Raw genomic sequence first — 25,553 nt, 5'->3', positions numbered from 1 at the left:
TGCCCTGCCTCCCCTGCTGAGTCAGGCTCCCTTACATCTCACCACCAAGGGCACCCGTGAGACCTACCTCTGGGGACTTGAGGCCATGGGTCCTCCCCAGGATTCCCCAGCAGGCTCCCCTCCCTTCCTGCCAGCCTCCCATGAGGACAACTGAATGACAGCATGGTGAGGGGTGGCCTCCTGCTCTGCGATTGGACCTGTCTACTCGGCTCTGGTCTCTTTCTGTCTCTTCAACTGCCATCAGCTCTTCCTATCACCTCGGGGGCCTGAAATCTTGGTGGTGGCTTTCAATGGCTTGGATGGGCTCAAGGACTTGGGTCAGACAGTGATTGAGGTCGCTGTTTCCTGGTGTGACATTCAGGGTCTTTCCCTGTCCCTGTGCTGGTGTGGGGGTGAGCTGCTTGCTTTGGGGTGAAGCTTTTGTGACTCACAAAAGCTTTACCAGGGCTCTTCCTCTGCCCTTTCTACCACCACAGTTCCCCAGGACCTAATGGATGTCTCTGTGAGCAACCTGCCATCCCTGTGGCAACCCAGCCCCCGGCAGTCCTCCTGTTCCTCCTGTTCGCCGAGTGGCTCGGCTGATGGTGGCTCAACCAACGGCTGCAACCACGAGAGGTATGAGGGGCTTGGGCTGTGGATGGAAGAAACGCAAGTGCTGACTGGAGGTGTGCAGGCACCCGTTTCTTGCCTGCGCTGGACTCAGGGGAGTTAACACAGGCTATAGAAGCATCCAGGGCTTCCCTGGTGGCTCAGCGATGAACAACCCACCAGTCAATCCAGGAGATGTGGGTTCAATCCCTGGGTGGGTGAGATCCCCTGGAGACGGAAATGGCAACCCACTCCAGTATTCCTGCCTGGGAAATCCCACAGACAGAGGAGCCTGGCGGGGCTACAGTCCATGGGGTCGCAGAGTCGGACACGACTGAGTGACTAAACAACAGCAGCAACACAGAATCATTCAGATCTCGGTTAAATCCTAGCCTTGTGAAGTCCTAGCTCCCTCATATATATCAGTCAGGATCAACAAGGTGCTGTCGCTATAACAAACAGTCCTAAAATCTCAGTGATTTATTACAACAAAAATTACTTACCATGCATGCTGTGTGTCCACCATGCATCAGCAGGGGTCTTTGCTTTTTCTACATTCACGGGCCTGGCAGATGGAGTCACCACCATCTTGAATATTGTGAATCCCAGTGACTAAGGGAAATGCTTTCTTTATTTAGCGGTCTTAAGGACAAATCAAATAACGGTTTAAAAGCGGCCAGCCTGTGTACTGGGCACATGGTGATATTCAGTAAATGACACTTCTTAAATTTGTTGCATAAAGTTAAATCCCTGATCTCTCTCCTTGTCTGCAGAGCTCTGTCTTCTCAGGACTACTCAGCCCATTCATGAGACTGGTCATATTTCCCACTGACCCAGCCTGGCCTGGCCTGGGAGAGTGGAATCCTTTTTTCCTTGCTGGGCCTCTGTCCCAGCGCATGGCCCATTCTTTAGCCGTAGGAATATAAGTGGGGGCCAACATCAAATTTGTGAAGCCACAGAACTCCTGGCTCTCAGTGTGTGGTCTGTGGACCAGCAGCATCATCACCTGAGCAGATTCTCTGCCCCTCACCCGAGAACTGCTGAAGCTGAATCTGCATTTAACACATCACCTAGGGTCCCAAGACGATGTGTGTGCTTTTAAGCTTGAGAAGCACTGAAATGAGTAGAGATCCTCACATTTTAATACTATCAGAATCACCTTGGGGATCACAGACTGCTTCCTCGACCACTTCCTGGAGATCCTGATTAGGTAGATCTGTGCAGGGCCTAGGAATCCACATGCTGGAGAAACCCCAAGTGATTCTGTGACTGATGGTCCACGGACCATTGACAAATGCTGTTCTAACCCAGTACCCCCACTCACAGTATCTGCTTCCACAGCTGCAGTGATGGGGAACTCACCACCTTACAGACAGCCAGGGCCACTCTAGGGGGCACCGATTGGTGTGACGCTGCCCTTCTGTAACCTGAGGATGCCTGAGCCTCACCAGCCTGAGGGCACAAAGAGGGTGACTTGAATGCTTAGTGCCTCCGTGTGCCTGCCTGGAGGACTTCAGCCACGCCTCCTTCCCAGTCTCCCTGGGCTTTTAATGGGGGTGATATTCTTCTACTCTGTTCTCTCTAAGAATGTACCACACTCCCTTCAGCAGTCCCATTTCCCAATCTGTTCTGAGGCCATATTCCTCTCTCCTCTTTCACCCAAAACAGCCCCCCTGCCCTCAAATTCCCGTGCAGGGATACTCTCTGAGACATTACCTGCTTTGCAATTAGCCAGACTCTGAATCCCAGACTGGCTCCTCTTGGGTTCAGCTGGGTCACTTTAGAAGTCAGAGCATTTTCTGCTGGTGACGGAAACCCACTTCCAACTGGTGCAAATGGAAAAGAAAACGTACTGATAGAACTGAGACGTCAGCATCATGGGGGCTTCAGGCATGGCTGGATCCAGATGTTCCACACAGGAATGTGTTTCTTGAGCTCTTGGCTCTGCTTATCTCTAGGACGGTTTCATTCTCAGGCAGGCCCTTCCTATGCAGCAGTAAAAATGGATCCTGGCAGCTGCTGCTCTGTATCCCACTGGCTTAGGAACCCAAGTAAAGAAGAGTGTCATTTTTCAACAGAAACTGTAGTTCAACAGAAATCCCAGGGTTGATTCTCATTGGCCCAGGTTGAGTCATGTGACCCCCCCTCTGACCCAATCACTGTGACTCCAAGCTGAGTCATGTACATGGGTAGAATCAGCTCCACCCAAAGCATAGGAACAGAATTGGGAAGGCGGAAACCTCCAAGAAGAAGGGGCAGGGATGCTACGCAGGTGGAAACAGCAGTACCCCTGGTCTCTCTGACTGGCTGCTTCTCATCTGCTCCCCAGAGATAAGGAGTTATGCTCCTGTCCAGCAAGCCCGGGCTATGTGTGGATCGGTACTAAATGTCTTCCTTTTGCTCCACCTGCAGGGCTCCCCTGAAGCTTCTCTGTGACAATATGAAGTACCAGATCCTTTCCAGAGCCTTCTATGGATGTGCGTATTGGCCTGATTTGCCATCTTTGTCTCCAGGGAGCACTTATTCAGCGCCTACTGCATATCAGCAGTATTAGGGAAATGAGCCTGGCTCTGCGCCTCTGTTTCCTAGGTGTCTAGTGTTGGTTAAGTTACATTAACCTCCCTGAGCCTCAGTTCCCTCTTTTACAGATCATGCATAAAATTTCTCCCTTGGTTCTAAGAGAAGACAATGAGCAATGGGGCTCCTTGCTGGAAGGAGCAAGGTTTAATTACCATTGCATCTCTGTTTCCCACCTTAGAGGGCGTGTTTTCAGGATTAAATGGAAATATACAGAAAATATACAGAAAGCACCTAACGTTGCTTGCAGTGCTTGTTGGTGCTCAATAGATGTCAGTTCTCTCTTCCTATAGGCAGAAGCAGAAGAGCAAGATGGCCTAATGCCTTCCCAAGAACTTAAAAACTAAATTAATAACACAGGTGCTCTGATGATTTCCAGTTAACAGATGAGGAGACTGAGGCAAAGGGACTCGCCCAAGGTCACACCGCAAATAACTAACAGAGCTGGAACTCTCAAACCCAGGCTTGTAAAGGCTCTGTTTTTGCTACTCTCCTATTTTGATTCTTAGCAGGTTTTATTTCCCCCACCTCACAGCCTAGATGGGGAAGATAAAACATGTGTATATTTTAAGGAAATCTAGAAAAGTGTTACTACATCCTGCATGGGCCTGTGAAAAACTAGTGCAGGTCACATCAGCCTGGAAAGAGCTCACAGGGAAAGCATGATCTCCCCAAGGTCAGGCTTTTTGCCTGTTCTGTTACCATCCCTCCACAGTGCCCGATGCAGGGCCTGGCGTGGAGGAGGCTCTGGGCAAGGATTTATGAAACCACAGTGGAGAAGCGTCCTGGTAGAAGGGGTGGGAGTCAAGGTGGGCTTGATGCCCTCACATGATGTGGCTCCTCCCTGATGGTGGTTGAGAGCCCAGGTTCTGGAGCGGATGGTCTGCGTTCATATCCCAACTCCACACCTGGCACCGTGACCTGGGCAAGTGATACATGCAGACTGTGCCTCAGTATCCCCATCTAAGGTGGGCATAGTAAGAGGACCTGCTTCATAGGGTTGTAGTGAGAATCAACTAAGTTATCTAAGCTCTGGGAGCAGCACCGTGGGGCAGAGTGTGTGCTGTGTGAGTGTTGGCTATCACGCCGTCATCATAAGCACCGTGATTAGCCCCATTATTGGCAGGTTGAGTCCTCAGGCTCCAGGTGGTCCAGGGTCCTCTCTGGGACTTGAGGATGAATTGGGGGTTGGGAATAACCAGAAGGAAAGGGCATGGTCAAAGCAAACACAGGCTAGCGTTTGCTGAATCATGCATGTGGTGCTATGCCCCCAGGCACCCAGGGTGGAGCAGATGAAGGGTGGCGCGCTGGCGGGTAATCCTCTAAGAGTGCAGGGCCGTCTTTGAAAGCAAACCAGAGCCTTCAGCATCTCCCCTGCTACTGACCTCAGGGCCTTCTTTATCCAGCTGCAATTTGAGCAAGTCCTCTCCTTTCCCATTCTCTCTCTCGGTATTCACTGGAGGCACCCCGAGGCACTGAGCCCGTAGAGTCACTTGCCCCTTCCTGCCTCCAGCCTGTGAATTAAATGCCTTGGTTTCCAGCCCGAGAGGAGTGAGCATCACCTCAATTGAGACTGAGAAAGGTGACGTGACTTCCCCAGGGTCGCAGGGCCATGAAGCAGTTAAGCCAGCAAGTAATTTCGCCCCTCTGAGCCTCACCTTCCTCAACCTGGAAAAGGGGGATGATGAGAATTCGCTGGTCACAAGGGTTCAGGCAGATTGCGAGGAGGACAGTACTTTGGAGACTTCGTGAGACAAGGCAGGAGTGCTGGATGGTGGGCAGTGACACTTTCCCTCCCTCCCCACAGGGCTTGCCTACTGCAGACACCTGTCTACCGTGAGGACCCACCTGTCAGCCCTGGTCAATCACATGATCGTGTCCCCTGACTTGCCCTGCGATGCTGGACACGGGCTGACAGCCGGGATCTGGGAGCAGTACCTTCAGGACAGCACAGTAAGGCTTGGCCTGGCTTGGCCTGCTGTGGGGCAGAGACTTTGCGGGGACAGAGACTATGGGGACCTCTTACCATTTTTCAAAGAAGGAAGAATGCAAGTGTACATATTTTTTAGAAGTTTTAAAATATCATGTCTCTGCCTCACCGCCCCCCACCCCAGTTCTGATCCCCTAAATTAATGACTAATATCAGTTTGGTGTAAACTTTGCTATACATTTCCTATACTTATACATTCACAGGTATGTCTATATAGATATAACTGAAATTCATTTTTTAATGAGGTGACATTATGTTTGCATTTTGAGTGATCAACTTACTTTTATATGAAGGACATCTTTCAGATCTCTAGGTGAAATACTGTGTGTTAGAACCTTAGCCCCTCATATATGCGTGGACCATAATTCAGTCAAATCTTCCTCTAATGATGGACATTTAGGCTGTTCCTGTTTCTTTTTTTTTTAATTATTTCAGCAGTGCTGTAGTCAACATCTTTATAAGCATATACCTGTCTGTACTAGTTTTCTTATTTCAAGGGTAGATTCTTAGAAATAAAGCTGTTTGATGTCCATTTTAAATTTAAATGGATATGACAGCTTACCTTTCTTGAAAAGTTATAGTGTTCATAATCCCTGGCAGTCTGTGAGCATGACTGCACGTTTCCTAAGGAATGCAAAAGATTTATCGACTTCTGGGCCCCACTCCAGCTTTACTGATTGGCCACTTCTAAGAGTGGACTCCAAGAATTTATGTTTTGGGAGTTTCCCACGGAATTCCCTGGCAGACCAGTGGTTAGGACTACATGCTTTCATTGCTGAGGTCCCAGATTCAATCCCTAGTTAGGGAACTAAGATCTCTCAGGCCATGCGTTGCAGCCAGAATAAAAGAAAGAAAGAAAAGAAAAGTTCCCCAAATGCTCCTAGAGATCTCCCCAGTTTGGGAAGCACTATCCTAAGGACAAATTGGCTGAAACAATAAACAGTCAAAACGGATGTTTTTCATCTAACGCTTCTGCAGCCATTCACTACCTGCTTGGTTGCATTGTTGTATCAGGGCTGCAGTAACACCGTAGTCCCTGCTGTTTTAGTTACTTGACCCTGTAGAGGTGTATTTCTTCCTCATTTGTTAATAACAGCATTGGGGGCTTCCTAGGGTTTTGCTTTCTCAAATATGACCCTACAATGGACACCTGTGTCCATGTGGCCCTGCTTGCTCACAGCATGATCTCTGAGGGCCAGGTCTGAGAGGCGGGACTGCTGGGCCACAGAGCCCGTGCCCTAGTTACGTGTCGACCGAGTCTTTGCCTCCCCCACCTACCAGAGTTACGAGGAGCAGGAGCTGCTGCGTCTCATCTACTACGGGGGCATCCAGCCGGAGATCCGCAAAGCCGTGTGGCCCTTCCTCCTGGGCCACTACCAGTTCGGGATGACAGAGACAGAGAGGAAGGAGGTAGGTTACCCCAGAGGGGCAGTGGGGTCCTTGACAGCAGGAAGAGCCAGGGACCGTGGGGCTGGGGGGGCTCTAGTCCCCTGGTGGACCAGGGGGACACGGAGATATGGGGGAGCCAGGAAGGTTGAGGGCAGCGCCGTCCAATAAATGCAGCACAAGCCACAGATGTCGTTTTTTCAAATAGCTTTTTTGAGATAATGATAGATTCACATGCACTTGTAAGAAATAATGCAGAGACATCTCCATCCAGCTTCCCACAATTGTAACTTCTTGCAAAACTATAATACAATTTATCATAAGCAGGATATTGACATCAACATGGATATATACTGGCAGTAAATCAATCTTCATTTTAAAAGTCCATATTTTATTGCATTTATTTTGTTTTCTATAATAAATATGTACATATTTTTAATCGAGATATAGTTTATTTACAACATTATGTTAGTTTCAGGCATTTAACATAGTGATTCAAAATGTTTATAAATTAGGGATTTCCCTGGCGGTGCAGTGCTTAAGACTCTGTGCTTCCCATGCAGGGAGCGTGGGTTCAATCCCTGGTCTGGGAACTAAGATCCATATGGCACGCAACACAGCCGAAAAATAAGATTAAAAAAAAAATTGTGTTAAACTAACTGATTAAAACAGTGCCTGACATACAGCAGACATTCAATAAATATTTTACTCAGTCCAGACATCTGGACTTAACAATTTAAAAATGTTTTTATAAATTACAACCCATTTATAGTCATTATAAAATATTGGGTATATTCTGTGTGCTGTGTAATATTTCCTTATACACACACACATATATATATAATGTAAATATATATATATGTCAGCCTTGATCAGACTTCTCATTTTACTTGTGCTCGAGTGTGTGTGTCTATTTAGTTCTCCACAGTTTTATCACACGAGTGGGTTTGTGTTGTTGTTGGATGACACTGGCTTTTGGGGGTTGTTTGTTACACAGTTTTAGCGTGGCAATTGATGACCACAGTCAACGTGCTGAACATTTTCTGGTGCTGCTGTGGTCCTCATGTCCTTTTATAGCCACACCCACCTCCCTCCCGCTCACTCCCATCCCTGACCCCTGGCAACCACTGATCTATTCTCTCCGGCTGACCGTGCATCTACCCTGACAGGTGGACGAGCAGATTCACGCCTGCTACACACAGACCATGTCCGAGTGGCTGGGCTGTGAGGCGATCGTGCGACAGAGGGAGCGGGAGTCGCACGCGGCCGCCCTGGCCAAATGCTCGTCGGGGGCCAGCCTGGACAGCCACCTGCACCAGATGATGCATCGGGACTCCACCATCAGCAACGAGGTGATGGGCTGCTCCCCGGGGGGAGCCAGGTGGAGGGTAGAGGCTGGGATCTGCTTCAGGGGGCTGTTGCAGGAAGGGTGAGGGCTGGGAGTCCTAGCACAGACCTGACTCCAAACTCCAGCCCCTTCATTTCTTAGCTCTGGGGCTCAAGCAAAGCAGCTTTACCTTTAAGCTTCAGTTACCTCATCTATGAAATGGAAATGACCATTTGTATAGGGGAGATTTGCATGCAGCTCCAACAAGATAGCATATATAAACTCTCCAGCACAGCATTGGCCCTTCAGTTATTCGGCAAATGCCGTTGAGTACCTACCATGTATCAGGCACTGTCAGGAATGTCCTGGAATGTCAGGAATACTCCAGTAAACAGGTCAGACATATCTGTCCTGATGAAGTCCCAAGTTTAGCAGCCAAAAGCCGGAGGTGAAAAGAAAATCAGTTCCCTTCACCAATGACGTATCAGTCATCAATTGCCGTGCTAAAACTGTGTAACAAACAACCCCCAAAAGCCAGTGACATCCAACAATAACTGTTTCTTTTTCACTCATGAGTCTGTGGGTCAGCTGAAGCTCAGTTGAAAGGTTTGTTGTTCTTTGTTGGGTTCTCACATGTTTGGGGTGACTCAGCCCTGCCCCTCATGTCCATCCTCCAGCAGACTAGCCTTGCCACCTTCTCACAATGAAAGCAGCTCTTGAAGAGAAAAAGCAGAAATGCACAAGCATTTTTTATGTGTCTGCCCTGTTGAGTTTGCTAACATCCCATTGGCTGAAGCAGGTCCCATGGCCTAGCTTAGCTTCAGAGTAGACAGAAACTAGAAGATATAGGACAAAAAGCATGTATACAGGAAAGGAGCAGAGAATGGGCATTAATACAGCCAGTCCTTTGAGTTTGAAGTCTCGAGTGCAGAGTGTTTAAAAGTGGCATTCTCTGGTTGCAGGTGGGAGGTGGAGGTCCTGTGGTTTGTGTAGCCTCCAAAGGGGCTCTAAGGAGGAGAGATGAGCCCGCCCACCGAGTTTCATTTGACAGATGGGAAGTTGAGACCCTGAGAGAGGCTTGCTCATGTCAGGAATAGAGATAAGACCACACTTACTGACTCCCAGCCTAGCACTCCATCCTGAGCTCAGCACAGGGACCCTGAGCCCAGATGCAGCCTCACCTGAGCTCCTTCCTGCCCCCTTTTCCTCTCAGTCCTCCCAGAGCTGCAGTTCCGGCCGCCAGAACATCCGCCTGCAGAGCGACTCCAGCAGCAGCACACAGGTGACCTTCCAGAGGCCCCGCCCCCTCTCCACCCATCCGCCTCCCTCCAGCCCAGAATAATGGGATCAGAAGTCCCTCATCTCCAGGTCACTTAAGATTTCTCTGTTTTAGCTTTTTATACTTCCATTAAAAATTGAGGTTTTGCCTACACAAGTAATTCGTGAAACTCTTCTGCCTATTAAAAAAATATTGCAGAGAAAACTAAATTTGGTTTTGCCCATCCCTGGTCCCCACATGCCCTCCCTAGAAATAACATTGCCATCTTCTCTGAATATACTTTGCTTTCTAGTTTTGACTTTGGAGTTAGGAAAGTGTTTTGTTTTGTTTTTTAACATGACTGAAAGCAATTTAATTGAAAATAAATCTTTTTAAAACCAGAAGCACATGAAATTAACAGTAAATCAAGTGGGTGATATAACCACACCAAAGAAATATTTCAAGTGACCTTGTGACATGATCTTATACAGTCTGCATTGATGGGATATGGCCTGAAGACACAAATAGCCACAAATAAATCTTGGATATATATCCTGGAGACTTTTCCATAATATTTCATATTCATCTAAGTGTTCTTGAAAATTGATCCATAATGGTTAACTACATGGATATTTTTTAAGCCTGTTCCTTTAATTAGTTAACTTAAAAAATTTTTGTGCACATGATTTTTGTATGATGAAAGGTTTTCTTCCTCAGACCCAACTGCAATGCTCCCTGTTTCTTTCTGGATTTTTCTATGCCTGTTGCTGCATACGGAGCACTTTTAAATTTTCTACAAATGGGAGAATATGTCCCACCTTGTTCTGCCTCCGTCTTTTTACTGACTGTGTAGTGTTCCCCGGCATGCATGTTCCATATCTGAACCAACGCCCTGTGGGTGGCTATTCAGCTTGGTGCTGGAAGCAGCACCACGACAGACATCCTAACTCATCTGTCTTTGTGCTCCTTGTCTGCAGGTCTTTGAGTCTGTGGATGAGGCGGAGCAGGTGGAGGCAGAAGGCAGGCTGGAGGAGAAACCAACCAAGATCCCCAACGGGAACCTGGTGAACGGCACCTGCTCCCCAGACTCAGGCCATCCCTCCTCCCACAACTTCTCCTCTGGCCTCTCGGAACACTCAGAACCCAGCCTGAGCACGGAAGACAGCGTCATGGACGCCCAGCGCACTGCCCCGCTGGTGCTTCGACCCAGGGACAGCAGCATGGATGACGGGCAGAGCAGTGAGGCCACCACCTCCCGGGACGAGGCCACTCGTGAGGAGCTGGCCGTGCAGGACAGCCTGGAGAGCGACCTCCTGGCCAATGAGAGCATGGACGAGTTCATGTCCATCACCAGCAGCCTGGACGTGGCTCTGCCGGAAAAGGAGGGCCCCGCGATGGAAGGCTGGAGGGGCAGCGAGGCAGAAAAGCAGAGCCAGGTGGACAGTGAGGACAACCTGTCAGAGGAGCCTGAGATGGAGAGTCTCTTCCCCGCGCTTGCTTCTCTGGCCGTGACCACCTCGGCCAACAGCGAGGCATCCCCCGTCTCTTCCAGCGGCGTCACCTACTCCGTAAGTCACCAGGATTCTCCTCCACTCCATTTTCTGCAGCCATGGGAGGGTGGCAAGCCTCTGTTATCCAGAACTACTTCTGTTTCATTGCCTTTTCCCCATCATGGGGGGTTCACTGCAGAAACCCATTTGGAAGAGAAGGTAATTTAATACTTTAAGAACACAGGCTTTGCACACAAACAGTGCTGGGTTCAAATCCCAGCTTGAGCACATCTTGGTTTACACTCATGTCCAGTATCTCTTAAATATTTTACTTTCTTGCCATAAAAACCCAGAGGAAAGAATGTCAACTGAAAAGGTTTTCTGAGCCAAGGATCATGTACCTGTTTTTTGGGGGGGCCTTCCCTGGTGACTCAGACAGTAAAGACTCTGCCTGCAATGCAGGAGACCTGGGTTCAATCCCTGGATTGGGAAGATCCCCTGGAGAAGGGAATGGCTACCCACTTCAGTATTCTTCCCTGGACAATCCCATGGACAGAGGAGTCTGGTGGGCTATACAGTCCATGGGGTCGCAGAGTAGAACACAACTGAGTCACTTTCTTTCTTTTTTTTAATTTTTTTGGCCGCACAGCATGGCTTGGCAATCTTAGTTCCCTGACCAGGGACCAAACTCATGCCCCATGCAGTGGAAGTGAGGAGTTATAACCATTGAATCACTAGGGAAGTCCCTGCATCCATTTTCTTTTAAAGAATTTGTCAGTCGGCCGGAGCGCGGACCTGCCTGCATCACCGTTTGGGGCTCCTAGTTCCTGGGAGCTGCAGAGCTTCCCCGACGGTGGCGAAGCGACGGACAGCGCCTTTCGCGGGCCCTTGCGGTCCCCGGGCTTAGCTGCGCGTGCCCCGCTCGTCCTCGGAGTCAGCCAAACTCGAGGCTGGTGGAGGTGTGAGGCGACGACGGGCGAGCGTAGCGAGCAGCCTTGGCCGCTGCGGCCTTCTGTACTGCTCCCTCCGCCCCCTCCTCCTCCGCTGATCCCCCCACCGCTTCCCTCCCCCCACTTCCCGAGCTCCGGCGTGTCCCGGCCACGCTCGGGGCTGCTGCGGGAACAAAGGAGGACTCCGCGGCGGCGGCGGCGCCACCTCCGCCTGCGGCTCCAAAAAAATTAAAAAAAAAAAAAAAAGAATTTGTCATTTCTGTCACAAAGGGTCAGTCAGACTAGGCTGGATCCAAAAACCTAAAGTTGTCTGGCCCAACTCTGCCTTTCCCCAAGGCAGTTCAGTTCAGTTCAGTTCAGTTGCTCAGTCATGTCCTACTCTTTGCGACCCCATGAACTGCAGCACGCCAGGCCTCCCTGTCCATCACCAACTCCCGGAGTCCACCCAAACCCATGTCCATTGAGTTGGTGATGCCATCCAACCATCTCATCCTCTGTTGTCCCCTTCTCCTCCTGCCCTCAATCTTTCCCAGCATCAGGGTCTTTTCAAATGAGTCAGCTCTTCGCATCAGGTGGCCAAAGTATTGGAGTTTCAGCTTCAGCATCAGTCCTTCCAATGAATATTCAAGATTGGTTTCCTTTAGGGTGGACTGGTTGGATCTCCTTGCAGTCCAAGGGACTCTCAAGAGTCTTCTCCAACACCACAGTTCAAAAGCATCAATTCTTCAGCGCTCAGCTTTCCTTATAGTCCAACTCTCACATCTATACATGACCACTGGAAAAACCATAGCCTTGACTAGATGGACCTTTGTTGACAAAGTAATGTCTCTTCTTTTCAATATGCTGCTAGGTTGGTCATAACTCTCCTTCCAAGGAGTAAGCCTCTTTTAATTTCATGGCTACAATCACCATCTGCAGTGATTTTGGAGCCCAGAAAAATAAAGTCAGCCACTGTTTCCACTGTTTCCCCATCTATTTGCCATGAAGTGATGGGACCAGATGCCATGATCTTAGTTTTCTGAATGTTGAGCTTTAAGCCAACTTTTTCACTCTCCTCTTTCACTTTCATCAAGAGGCTTTTTAGTTCCTCTTCACTTTCTGCCATAACGGTGGTATCATCTGCATATCTGAGGTTATTGATATTTCTCCTGGCAATCTTGCTTCCAGCTTGTGCTTCTTCCAGCCCAGCGTTTCTCATGATGTACTCTGCATATAAGTTAAATAAGCGGGGTGACAATATACAGCCTTGACGTACTCCTTTTCCTATTTGGAACCAGTCTGTTGTTCCATGTCCAGTTCTAACTGTTGCTTTCTGACCTGCATATAGATTTCTCAAGAGGCAGGTCAGGTGGTCTGGTATTCCCATCTCTTTCAGAATTTTCCACAGTTTATTGTGATTCACACAGTCAAAGGCTTTGACATAGTTAATAAAGCAGAAATAGATGTTTTTCTGGAACTCTCTTGCTTTTTCGATGGTCCAGCGGATGTTGGCAATTTGATCTCTGGTTCCTCTGCCTTTTCTAAAACCAGCTTGAACATCTGGAAGTTCACAGTTCACGTACTGCTGAAGCCTGGCTTGGAGAGTTTTGAGCATTACTTTACTAGCGTGTGAGATGAGTACAATTGTGCGGCAGTTTGAGCATTCTTTGGCATTGCCTTTCTTTGGGATTGGAATGAAAACTGACCTTTTCCAGTCCTGTGGCCACTGCTGAGTTTTCCAAATTTGCTGGCATATTGAGTGCAGCACTTTCACAGCATCATCTTTCAGGATTTGAAATAGCTCAGCTGGAATTTCATCACCTGAGGCAGTAGTAGTGACTTATTCTGCCCAAATTATCTGGTGTTTACCCTCATGTCTGTAAATAATATACCTGTATTGCTACTGCTTAATATTTTTTTGTTTTTCTTCAGTTTTAAATATTGTCTGTTGACTCCCCATTATGGAAGAAGAGGTTTCAGTCTTTTTCCTTCCCTACCTGAACACCCTCACCACACAAGTGAAACCATCCCACTCCCCATCCATCCACTATAGTCACAATAATTTTAGTTAAATGATTGATCTTTGTTTATATCATTATAGCAATATAATGGATGTTAAATTGGATATTTTCCTGCAAAAATTTTGTTTTTCCTAGAAGTGTTTTCATTTGTTTAATTGGTTTCTTACATGTATATTGTAGTGTATTTATATATACACATACATATACATATATATATATATCTTGATCTTACTTTCTTCTTATATAAAATGAGGATAATAATTCTATATACCTCATAGAATTGTGAGAAAAAACTAAAGAGAATTTTCATCAGACAAAATGAAAGAGGCCTTCTCAGGAAACAACATCAACAAAAAATAAAGTCAGACATCTGACTGGTCCAGATAGAGGAAGTTTTCTCAATGATGGCAGGAGAGGGCTAGGAGGAGAAGGAGGAGAGAGAGAGGCTCTGTGGAAGAGTGCCCCTCTGAGGAGCTGGGGTGGAACAGTTCTTTCCCTCCCCTGTGAGGAGCTAGAGTGTGACTGTTCTTTCCTCCCCTGTGAGGAGCTGGGGTGTGACTGTTCTTTCCTCCCCTGTGAGGAGCTGGGGTGTGACTGTTCTTTCCTCCCCTGTGAGGAGCTGGGGTGTGACTGTTCTTTCCTCCCCTGTGAGGAGCTGGGGTGTAGTAGTTCTTTCCTCCCCTGTGAGGAGCTGGGGTGTGACTGTTCTTTCCTCCCCTGTGAGGAGCTGGGGTGTAGTAGTTCTTTCCTCCCCTGTGAGGAGCTGGGGTGTGACTGTTCTTTCCTCCCCTGTGAGGAGCTGGGGTGTAGTAGTTCTTTCCTCCCCTGTGAGGAGCTGGGGTGTGACTGTTCTTTCCCTCCCCTGTGAGGAGCTGGGGTGTGACTGTTCTTTCCTCCCCTGTGAGGAGCTGGGGTGTGACTGTTCTTTCCCTCCCCTCCTGGGGGCCCGCAGCCAGAGCTCCTGGACCTGTACACGGTGAACCTGCACCGCATCGAGAAGGACGTGCAGAGGTGTGACCGCAACTACTGGTACTTCACACCCGCCAACCTGGAGAAGCTGCGGAACATCATGTGCAGGTGGCCGGGGCGGGGGGCGGGCTGTCGGTGACCGGGGGCGGGGCCTTTGGGGCGGGGGCGGGGCTGTCTGTCGGAGATGGGTAATGGGTGGCGCAGGTGCGGGCGACGGGGAGCACACGCAGTGGAGTGAGGCCCCCTGGATTCAAATCCTTTCTCTGCTGTTCATTATGAGGTGTGTGACTTGGCGCATGTCACTTAATTCTCTGTGCTTTATTCTCGTTATTTGTGAACTGTGATAATGATAGTAGCTTTTTCATATGATTAGTTTGAGAATTCAGTGATAAATACATATAGAGTGGACAGAGCATACAGTAAATGCTCAGTGAACAGTAGTTACGATTATTAAGAGGCAGATGAGAATTCCAGGCAGAGGGAGCAGTTCAGGCAGAAACACAGGCACATGAGGGTGTGCTTTGTTTGTACAGAGGTAAATGCCTCAGTGCAGCGGGAAGGGAGAAGTCCTGAGAAGTGCTGTGTGAGACTGTGAAGGGGGATTGGGAGGAGGCAATAGACGCCTGGCACCCCCAGTGAAGGAGTTTGGACACTGCCTTGTCACGCAGTGAAGAGCCGTAAAGGTTCCTGAGCTTTAAGAAGGTCATCCTTGTGACGGCATAGGCTGCTTGAAGAGAATGAGACAGGATGGGAGTACAGGCAAGAGGTTGAGGGAGTTGGTCCAGGTGAGAGATGGGGGCCAAAGCAGGGTGAGAGGAAAGGAGGAGTGGCTTGGAGAGGCAGACTGTGGGTGCCATCGCTGGCCATCCTGTGTGTCTCTTGCAGCTACATCTGGCAGCACATTGAGATTGGCTATGTCCAGGGCATGTGTGACCTCCTGGCCCCACTGCTGGTCATCCTGGATGATGGTGAGTGTACCCTCCCTGCCCCCGGACCGGGGATCCGGCTTCCTTCTCATGACAGAGAAGAAAGGTTAACCTCACTCTGCGACTCCATAAACTGAGTCAGTGTAGGGTTCAGAAGACCTGTCCAGTGAACACATCAAGGTCTTAGTGAAATAAAAAGTTCTTTTATTCTACATTGACCAACACTTATTTCCAGGTGCCTGACACCCATCCAAGCTTTTGCTAGCCACTGGTTATATAAACATGAATGAAAACAAAGGAAATCTCAGGCCCAGATGGCTTCACTGGTGAATTCTACTAAACACTTTATGAAAAATGAATATCAGTACTTCATAAACTCTTCTAAAACTTAGAAGAGGAAGGAACGCTTCTCAACTCATCCTGTGGTGCAGGTCCTTATATGACGCCCTACTGGTACCCAGATAGCAATACCAGACAAAGACATCACAAGAAAAGAAAATTACAGACCAATATCCTTTATGAAATCAAGGTAAAAATCCTCAAGAAAACACTAACAAACTGAATCCATCAAGATATAAAAAGAATTATATATCGTGATCAAATGGGATTTATCCCAGGAATGCAAGGCTGACTCAATATATGAAATTCAATCAGTACAATTCACTACATTCATGGAATAAAGGATGAAGGTCGCATGATCATGTCATCAAACAAAATTCAACAGCCTTTCATAAAAAAAAAAAAATTCGGCAAACTCAGAACAAAAGAGAACTTACTCAACGTGATAAAAGACATCTCTGAAAAACCCACAACTAATACTCAGGGATGAAATTCTGAATCAGTTCAGTTCAGTCACTCAGTCGTGTCCAACTCTTTGAGACCCCATGAACCGCAGCACACCAGGCCTCCCTGTCCATCACCAACTTCTGGAGTTCACCCAAACCCATGTCCATTGAGTTGGTGATGCCATCCAACCATCTCATCCTCTGTTGTCCCCTTCTCCTCCTGCCCTCAATCTTTCCCAGCATCAGGGTCTTTTCAAATGAGTCAGCTCTTCACATCAGGTGGCCAAAGTACTGGAGTTTCAGCTTCAGCATCAGTCCTTCCAATGAACACCCAGGACTGATCTCCTTTAGGATGGACTGGTTGGATGTCCTTGCAGTCCAAGGGACTCTCAAGAGTCTTCTCCAACACCACAGTTCAAAAGCGTCAATTCTTTGGTGCTCAGCTTTCTTTATAGTCCAACTCTCACATCCATACATGACCACTGGAAAAACCATAGCCTTGACTAGACGGATCTTTGTTGACAAAGTAATGTCAACAAAATTCTGAATACTTCTCACCCAAGGTCAAGAGTATGACAAAGATTTCCACTTCTGCCACAAAAGGCTCTATCCTGGACAATTACTGAGGAAAAAGGAATAGCGACGTCCAGATTGGAAAGGGAATAAAACCATCTATATTTGAAGATGGCATGATCTTGCATACAGAAAATCCTAAGGAGTCAAAAAAGTATTAGAACTAATAAGTTCAGCAAGGTTGCAGGATATAGGACTTATACAGAAGTCAATTATATTTCTATACTATTGCAATGAACAATCTAAAAATGAGAACAGAAAAGCAATTCCATTTGCAGTAGCCTCAAGAAGAGTAAAATATTTATAAATAAATTTAACAGAAGTACAAGATTTCTACACCAAAAACTTTAAAATGTTGCTGAATGTAGTGAGCCCAAAACACAAAAATTGAGTCATTTTTCTTCCAGTGAGCATGTGATTCTTAATTGACCTGAGGTTGCAAAGAGACAAACAGATCCCCCCAAAAGGAAACAAAGCAAAATAGAAAAAAGACCATGAAATTGTTTTCTCACCCAACAGAGAACAAACTTTCATTACACACCCAACAGAACTCACCAGATAGTTAACCATAAAAGCAAATCCCCAACCATTGCTATCGCCAATTCAGATTAATTTGTTGAAGGTATACAAACCAGAAATAAAAACAAATACATAATATCAATAGAAAAAACAAGAACTAGAGAGTTAGAAAAGTTAAAGCTCTGTTGCCACCCAAAATTCACTTCAAAAACCAAGAAAAGATGTGCAGGCAAATGGACTTAATTTGTCTCCACTGGATTAATCCCCTCAAACAGCTCAGTGGATGACCTTCAGAACCGATAAAATGTAATTTTCAAAAGGTTACATGACTCTCACATACAAATAAAGTGAACAAAGATTTTATTCCGTGTAGTAATGAGGAAACCAGTAAGGTACGAAAACTGGCTTCAGGAACATTTGAGAAGCTGGGCACTTTAGCAACATCATGGTCAGGTTGCTTCCAGAAAGGGCCAATCTGTAGAGATGGAAAATAGACTCATGCTTGACAGGCACTGTGAGGAGAGGGCAATAGGTGATGACTGCCGATATGTAGTGTCTTTTGGGGGTGGTGAAAATGTTCCTGAAATTAGATAGAGATGATGGTTTGCAACTCTTGACTATTCTAAAACCACTGAATTATATTGGTTTGGTCAAGAATTTTGCCCAGATTTTTCTGTAACATCGTACAGAACATTGTACAGAAAAACCCAAGCAAACTTTTTGGCCAATCCAGTACATTTAAAAGAGTGAATTTTATGGTGTGCAAGCCTCCATAAAGCTGTTTAAAAATGAGAAGTATAACTCCCAACTCTTAGAGCTGAGCATAGTGACTGCTTTCCAGAAAGTTCCCTGCGGAAGAGGGTGGGAGGTGAGAGAGAAGCTCTGCAGTGGAGAGACCTGAAAACACCGCCTCTAGCAGGTGGCCAAGGCCGTCCGCCGTCCTCAGCCACATCAGCACTGTACACCCTTGATGTGATATGACTCAAGTGGCACCTCACCTACATGGTCTTTCTCACCATAACCCATAACCCCGATCTTATCATGAGAAAAACATCAGACAATAGAGGGGCATCCCGGAGAACACCTGGCATGCACTCTTCATAGCCATCAGGGTCACCACCACCAAGGAAGGTCTGAGTCACAGCTGTAGCCAAGAGGAGCCTGAGGAGAGATGACAGCTGTGTATAATGTAATTCTCAGATGAGTTCTTGGAACAGCAAAGGCCATAAGGTAAAAAACTACGGACTTGAGTTAATTATGTATCATCAGCAGGTCATTAGTTGTAACAAATGTACATATTAATGGGAGATGTTAGTAATGGGGGGAACTAGGTGTGAGGTATATGGAAACTCTACACTCTTCTCAATTTTTCTGTAAATCTAAACTGTTCTGAAAAATAAAGAAAATGAACAAGATTCTGTGGTGACTTGGGTAATCTTCTCATAACTTTCTCTAAAGCTACTTGGTGTTAAGAGAAAATAGGTACTGTTTTCAAATTATTTTAAACACTGGGTTGAACAGTATGAAACGGATTTTTTTTTTCGGCTGTGCCATGCAGCTTGCAGGATCTTAGCAGTTCCCCAACCAGGGACTGAATCCACACCCTCATCAGTACAAGTGTGGAGTCCTAACCACTGGAGCAGGGACTGAACCCATGCCCTCAGTGGTGAAAGTGTGGAGTCCTAACCACTGGACCGCCAGGGAATTCCCAACACAGATCTTTTAAATTACAGAAATGCTCAGAGCCTTTTTTTTTCCTTCGTATATATAGTCACTCTCTACTTAGCATTTCCCAAAGTTATTTGACCCTGCCTTTGCATAACACCTGCAAACACCCTTCCAGTATTGACAATTGTTATTTTAATACAGTGGTTCTCAGACATGAGAATTTCATGAGCCCCGCAGAATTTTTTTCAAGACGTGGGACCAAATATCGTCAACTTTTTATTAGAGCAAATAGGGATCTTTAAAACAGAGCATTTGCTGTCACCATTCTTTCCTAAAAGAAAGGATGCTCTATTTCAATACCTCTCGGGTGGGAGGTACGTAGTGAAAGATTGGAGAGCATCCCTTGAAATGGTGTGCATGCGTATACTCCACTTCCTTACGTTTCTTATTTGGCTGTGGACTTAATGAACTGGCTCAGACCCTCGGACCATCACTTTGGGACCTTGGGCGGTGGCAGAGTTGACTCTTTCTCCTGTACTCTTTCCCCAGAGGCCCTCGCCTTCAGCTGCTTCACCGAGCTCATGAAGAGGATGAATCAGAACTTCCCCCACGGGGGCGCCATGGACACACACTTTGCCAACATGAGGTCGCTAATCCAGGTATGACCTTGAGCTTCTCAATAACATAACTTATTCCAGGTCAACCCAATGGACCACAAACGAACTTAATAGCCATTCCTAGTTTAAATTAACTCAGTAACTCAGTCCTACTTCACTCAGCCCAGTTGAGTTAAACTGAAAAACTCAATTCAACTTAACGTTGACTCAATAGCTCAAGTCAGCTCCACTGGACTCATTCTTACTGAGCATTTACTTGGCCCAGGCACTGTGGCTACAGTGATGAACAAAACACGGTCCTTCCCTTAACGGGACATTTGATTGTATTGGTCCTTTTCTGCAGAGAAGTGGTGGTTGTTTTTTCGCTAAGTAGTGTCTGACTCTTTGCGACCCCTCGGACTGTAGCCCACCAGGCTCCACTATCCATGGGATTTCCCAGGCAAGAATACTGGAGTGGGTTGCCATTTCCTCCTCCAGACTACAAAGAAATATTTGAGTATATTTCTCCTTCTCTCTTTCTGTCACACACACACATACACACACACATGTACGCAGAGCTTTATTAAGATAAATTCATATATTGTAAAATTTGCCTTTTTAAAATGTTTAATTCATTGGTTTTTAGAATAGTCACAGGTGTGACATCATCATCACTATCTAATTTCAGAACACTTTCATCACCCTGATAAAGAATCTCTATCCCCTGAGCTTCCCTGTGACTCAGTGGTAGAGAATCCACCTACCAACACAGGAGACTCAGGTTTGATCCCTGGGTCAGGAAGATCTCCTGGAGAAGGAAATCAGCTGGTAAAGAATCCGCCTGCAGTGCGGGAGACCTGGGTTCGATCCCTGGGTTGGAATGATCCCCTGGAGAAGGGAATGGCTACCCACTCCAGTATTCTTGCCGGGAGAATCCCATGAACTGTATAGTCCATGGGGTTGCAAAGAGTCGAACACGACTGAGCGACTTTCACGGTCCAGTATTCTTGCCTGGGAAGTCCCATAGACAGAGAAGCCTGGCGGGCTGCAGTCCATCGAATCGCCAAAGAGTTAGACATGACTTAGCAACTAAACAATGACAAACACCACCACCATTAACAGCAATCCCTCTCCCCCGCTCCTGGCAGCCACTAGTCTACTTTCTGTCTCTGTAGATTTACCCATTCTGGATGTTTCACGTAAATGGAGTCACACAATATGTGGCTTTTTGTGTCTGGCTTTTTTCACTGAGTGAGATGTTCACAAGGTCCGTCCGCGTTGCAGCATGTATCGATATGCCATTCCTTCCATTGCTGAATGTTCCATCGCATGGATAGACCACATTCTGTGTCCCCATTCATCCTCTGATGGATACTTGGGTTGTTTACGCTTTTTGGCTATTATGAATAACACAGTTGTGTACATTCATATGTAAGTTTCTATGTGGACGTAGGTTTTCGTTTTTATTGGGGATGTACCTACGAGTAAAGCTGCAGCTGCACCATTTTACATTCCCACCAGCAACACACGAGGGTTCCAGTTTCTCTCCGTCCTCCCAGGCCTTTGTTGTCTGTCATTTTTATTATAGCCACCCTAGTGGATATGAAATAGTAGCTCGTTGTGGCATTTTCCTAATTACTAATGATGGTAAGCATGGTTCCTGTGCATATTGGTTATTTGCATATCTTCTCTAGAGGAAGACTGGGTTAGGTTGCATCAGATTGATTTCCACTTCAAATTCTTTGGCCATTTTTAAACTCCACCCGGTTGTTAAGGGCTGTGCGGTGTCTGGTGTGGGGATGTCCCCTGTGGCCAGCCTTTGCCTGGGAGGCTGATGCCTTTCTTTCCTTCCTCTGACAGATCCTGGACTCAGAGCTCTTCGAGTTGATGCATCAGAATGGGGACTACACTCATTTCTACTTCTGCTACCGCTGGTTCCTGCTGGATTTCAAGCGAGGTACACACGTCCCACTAGGACCTTGTTCCCAGACTCTTTGTAGCAGAATCCCAGGGGGAAAAGATACCACAGCAGTGAGGCTGGGAAGTGTTGGGACAAAGCCACTGGAAGAGAGTAATACCTATTTGTTGAGTTCTGACTACAGTTTACCTACCTTATCTTGCAGAGACACTGTAGTAGGTGGTGTCACAATCCCCATTTTACAGATGGGGAAACTAAGGCTGAGAAGAACTAAATTCAGACCTAGCAATAGCAGAGCCAGGATCTGAGCCCCCGTCTGTCTGCGCAAGCCCAGTTCCCTACCATTCTGTTAAGCGGCCTATCAGAGGCCAAGAACTCCGAAGCCCGTAGAGTATCTGTCCCATGTGACTGAGAAATGATGTCTGACACACTGCATTGCTACCATACCAATTTGGGATAATGCTGGTAATAATATCTAACCTCTGTGCATACATATGTGCGCAATTGTCCAGTCGTGTCCAACTCTCTGCGACCCCATGGACTGTAGCCCACCAGGCTCCTCTGTCCATGGGATTTTCCCAGCAAGAATACTGGAGTGGGGTGCCATTTCCTCTTCTAGGGGGTTTTCCTGACCCAGAGATCCAACCCCGGGTCTCCTGAGTCTCCTGCATTAGCAGACTGATTCTTTATCACTGAGCCACCTGGGAGTCCCCTAACCCATAAAGGTATTTATTAAGGGCCAGGCACTGTGCTGAGCCATTTCTATGTATTATTTCTTCAGCCCTTTATTTTTAAAAAATATTTATTTATGTATCTGTTTATATGACTGTTTTGAGTTTTAGTTGCGACACGTGGGGTCTTTTGTCGCAGGGCACAGGCTCTTCATTGCAGTGCAAGGGCTTGTGGGATCTTAGTTCCCCAAACAGGGATTGAATCTGTGTCCCCTGCATCGCAAAGCAGACTCCTAACCACTGGACCACCAGGGAAGTCTCTTCAGTCCTTTACTACTAGTGGTATCAGACCATGTGAAGTTCCCTGGTGACTCAGTGGTAAAGAATCTGCCTATCGATGCTGGAGACTCAGGTCTGATTCCTGGGTTGGGAAGATTCCCCTGGAGAAAGAGATGGCAACCTCTGCCACCAACATCACCATGCTTACAGATTTGGAAAAGGAAGGGCTCATGAAGGGGAAGTAACTAGCCCAAGGTCACCTTGCTCATAAGTGATGGAGCCGGGATTCAGACGGATTTTTATTGGACACAGGAAGCCTTACTCTTCATCCTTACTCTGTTGTCTCTCTTTACTAGACTCAGAAGCAGCAGCCGACTCTGCCTGGGTGCAGGGGGAAGGGGAGGTACCCCCACGAGTGCTCAAGGAGCTGGAGGGTGCAGGCAGAGAGCAGGACTCTGGCCCAGGGTCAGGGCAGGAACAAGTCAAGGAAAACTAAATCTGCACGTGCACAGTTCCTCCACTCACGGGATGTTGGAGCTGGAAACATACAGCCCACCTAGTGTGCCCAGCCTATTCCAGAAAAAGGGGAAACTGAGGCTGCTGTCAGATGACAGTGCCCGGGTCTCCCGTGTCCTGGCCTGAGCTCTGGCTGCTGCCCCAGGACAGAAGCACAGAGCACAGCCAGCCTGGGACCCTTCTCGAGGGCGGGCAGTGCTGTGAGCTCCGTGGGGGACTCTCCCCGTGCATGCGTGTGTGTTTGGTGTCTTGGCAGAACTCATCTATGATGACGTCTTCTCCGTCTGGGAGACCATCTGGGCAGCCAAGCACGTCTCGTCCGCCCACTACGTCCTGTTCATCGCGCTGGCGCTGGTGGAGGTCTACCGTGACATCATCTTGGAGAACAACATGGATTTCACAGACATCATCAAATTTTTTAACGGTACCCACGTGATCAGGGTCTCATCTGAAGTGGGCAGGCTTCTGGAGGGCCCCTTCCTGGGTCCTGGAGAGGGATGGATGGAGAGTCCCTGAGACTGATTCAAGATGAAGGGGACGGAGGAGGCTTCTGCCCACCTCCGGTGGCTATTTCCCAGTGGATGAGTTGACATCTAGTAATGCTGAGTGCTCCATGTGTGTTTCTCTCAGGATCTGGCCGAAGGGGCCTGGGTGTTGACATTAGGCTCAGGGGCCAACCTTGGCTCCACTGGGAAGGAGCTGTGCCATAGACACGTCACTTCCCCTCTCTCTAAACATCTGCTTCCTCACCTGGGAACAGGAGGGAGGGTGTCTGCTGCAGAGGGTTGACGTGGAGGGAAAGCAGACACAGGAAGGTGGCATGGAAAAGGCACAGTCTTGCCACCCAGGAGCTGTGTGACCTTGGGCAAGTGACTTCACATCTCCATGCTTCAGATTCCTTGGGAATAAAATGATACTGACACCTCCATCAGAGAGATGTCAGGAGGATTAAATGAGACCACAGGGATGTCAGGCCCATCAGTCATGTGGTACGTGGCTCACAACTGTTGCTTTGAATAGAAGCTGCTGCTATTATGACTATTAAAACATTTTCTTAAACTAAAGGTTTTGGATAAAGCAAAAAAAGAAAAAAGCCACCAGTGATGACCTTACACTGGAAACATTATTAGTTATTATTATTAATATATTTTATATGTTAATAATATATAATAATAATTAACATTATTAGTTATTATTAGAAAAAATTTCAAAGATAGTACAGAGAGTTTCCTGTACCTTTTAATGCAGCAGCCCCTAATGTTAATATGTTACCTGATCCTCATACATGTATCACAACAAAGAAATTAATGCTGATATAGTACTATCAATTAACCTACAGACTTACTTGATTTCACTTGGTTTTTAACTAATGTCCTTTTTCTGCTCTAGGATCAAACCCAGAAAACCATGTTGCACTTAACAGGTTCATTCAAAAATATTTATTTTTTCATTCAGTCTTTTCCAAACTTATGTACATGGTGGCTAAGCCATAGAGAATCTACCTGCCAATGCAGGAGACACCCAGAGACAATCCCTGGGTCGGGAAGATCCCCTCAAGAAGGAAATGGAAACCCACTCCAGTATTCTTGCCTGGGAAATCCCATGGACAGAGATGCCTGGTGGGCTACAGTCCATGGGGTCGCAAAGAGTCAGACATGACTTAGTGACTAAACAACAGCCATCACAGAATCCAGTTGTATCTAGGCTTTTTTCCACTTGATATTTTTAAAACCATTTTCCATATAATAATTTTTTGAGAAAGCAGAATATACCTCAAGCACCTGTTCATAACTTACTGAACCATCCTTTCTGGTTTAACATCTACGTTGGTTTTGGTTTGAGGTTGTGAGAACCCAAAGCAATTCATATCTTAGCGTGGAGGTTCTCAAACTTTCTTAGTTCATAGCACCTCTAGTGTCTCTGTGAAATTTTCATGGCATCCCGGACCGTTCAGTAACTATTGAATAATTAAGTCCAAACCACCTGATAAGTATATCTATCCTAACAACTTAGTAGCCATAAGTCAAAAGAAAATACTATATTTTATATTTAAACAAGCAGTTTCTAGTGGGTATTCTCACCTGTTGGACTTTGCACAACTTCTCAAATTTTGGAATCAGTTTGAACTCACCACCTTCACTTTCTTTTCCATAGTGATTTTCACATGATACTTGCTTTTATCATGGCAACTGCTTGCTGAAAACTTGGTTTTTTTTGCAACGCTATAAAGCCATTGATAGGAGCGCAAATTGCAAACTCACTCACTCCCATTAGCAGCTTATGTGGTGTTTAAAAGGTGTGGAAGACCGCTGTATTTCCCCCCAAATTGCCATGAGCTCACAGGGGTACCCTCGGCACCCAGTTTGGGAACCATGGTCTTAGCGTCTTTTGCTCCTACCAGATGATTTCTTTATGACAAATGTCTAAATTTAGGATTATCATTTTTCAGAGAGCTGATCATTGTGTGTTATTCTTGACAAAATGGCTATTTGTGCTTTCTCCCCTCCCCTCCCCACCTCCTTCTGTTGCTTCCTTTCCTCTCTGCTTTGAAGCATCCACTGTGTGCC

The 25,553-nt window shown here is 46.9% G+C and overlaps 1 protein-coding gene across 3 annotated transcripts in view; it reads left to right on the top strand.

Annotated features, from left to right (window-relative positions):
- The window catches only part of SGSM1 (small G protein signaling modulator 1), a 73,677-nt gene that overhangs the window by 45,601 nt on the left and 2,523 nt on the right, over positions 1 to 25,553 (top strand). For all 3 annotated transcript variants that reach the window (XM_027566471.1, XM_027566469.1, XM_027566470.1), the window contains 12 exons: positions 477 to 615; positions 3,001 to 3,065; positions 4,973 to 5,118; positions 6,437 to 6,565; positions 7,711 to 7,893; positions 9,082 to 9,150; positions 10,104 to 10,694; positions 14,519 to 14,643; positions 15,421 to 15,503; positions 19,556 to 19,665; positions 21,463 to 21,559; positions 23,243 to 23,410. In XM_027566471.1, coding sequence (XP_027422272.1) covers positions 477 to 615; positions 3,001 to 3,065; positions 4,973 to 5,118; positions 6,437 to 6,565; positions 7,711 to 7,893; positions 9,082 to 9,150; positions 10,104 to 10,694; positions 14,519 to 14,643; positions 15,421 to 15,503; positions 19,556 to 19,665; positions 21,463 to 21,559; positions 23,243 to 23,410 — 1,905 coding nt within the window. The remainder of the gene's footprint in view (positions 1 to 476; positions 616 to 3,000; positions 3,066 to 4,972; positions 5,119 to 6,436; positions 6,566 to 7,710; positions 7,894 to 9,081; positions 9,151 to 10,103; positions 10,695 to 14,518; positions 14,644 to 15,420; positions 15,504 to 19,555; positions 19,666 to 21,462; positions 21,560 to 23,242; positions 23,411 to 25,553) is intronic.

This window comes from Bos indicus x Bos taurus, chromosome 17 (genome assembly GCF_003369695.1).
Source record: "Bos indicus x Bos taurus breed Angus x Brahman F1 hybrid chromosome 17, Bos_hybrid_MaternalHap_v2.0, whole genome shotgun sequence".
In the NCBI taxonomy this organism is placed as follows: domain Eukaryota; kingdom Metazoa; phylum Chordata; class Mammalia; order Artiodactyla; family Bovidae; genus Bos; species Bos indicus x Bos taurus.
Note: the sequence above shows the minus strand (reverse complement) of the source record. Positions and strands in the feature narration are given on the sequence as shown.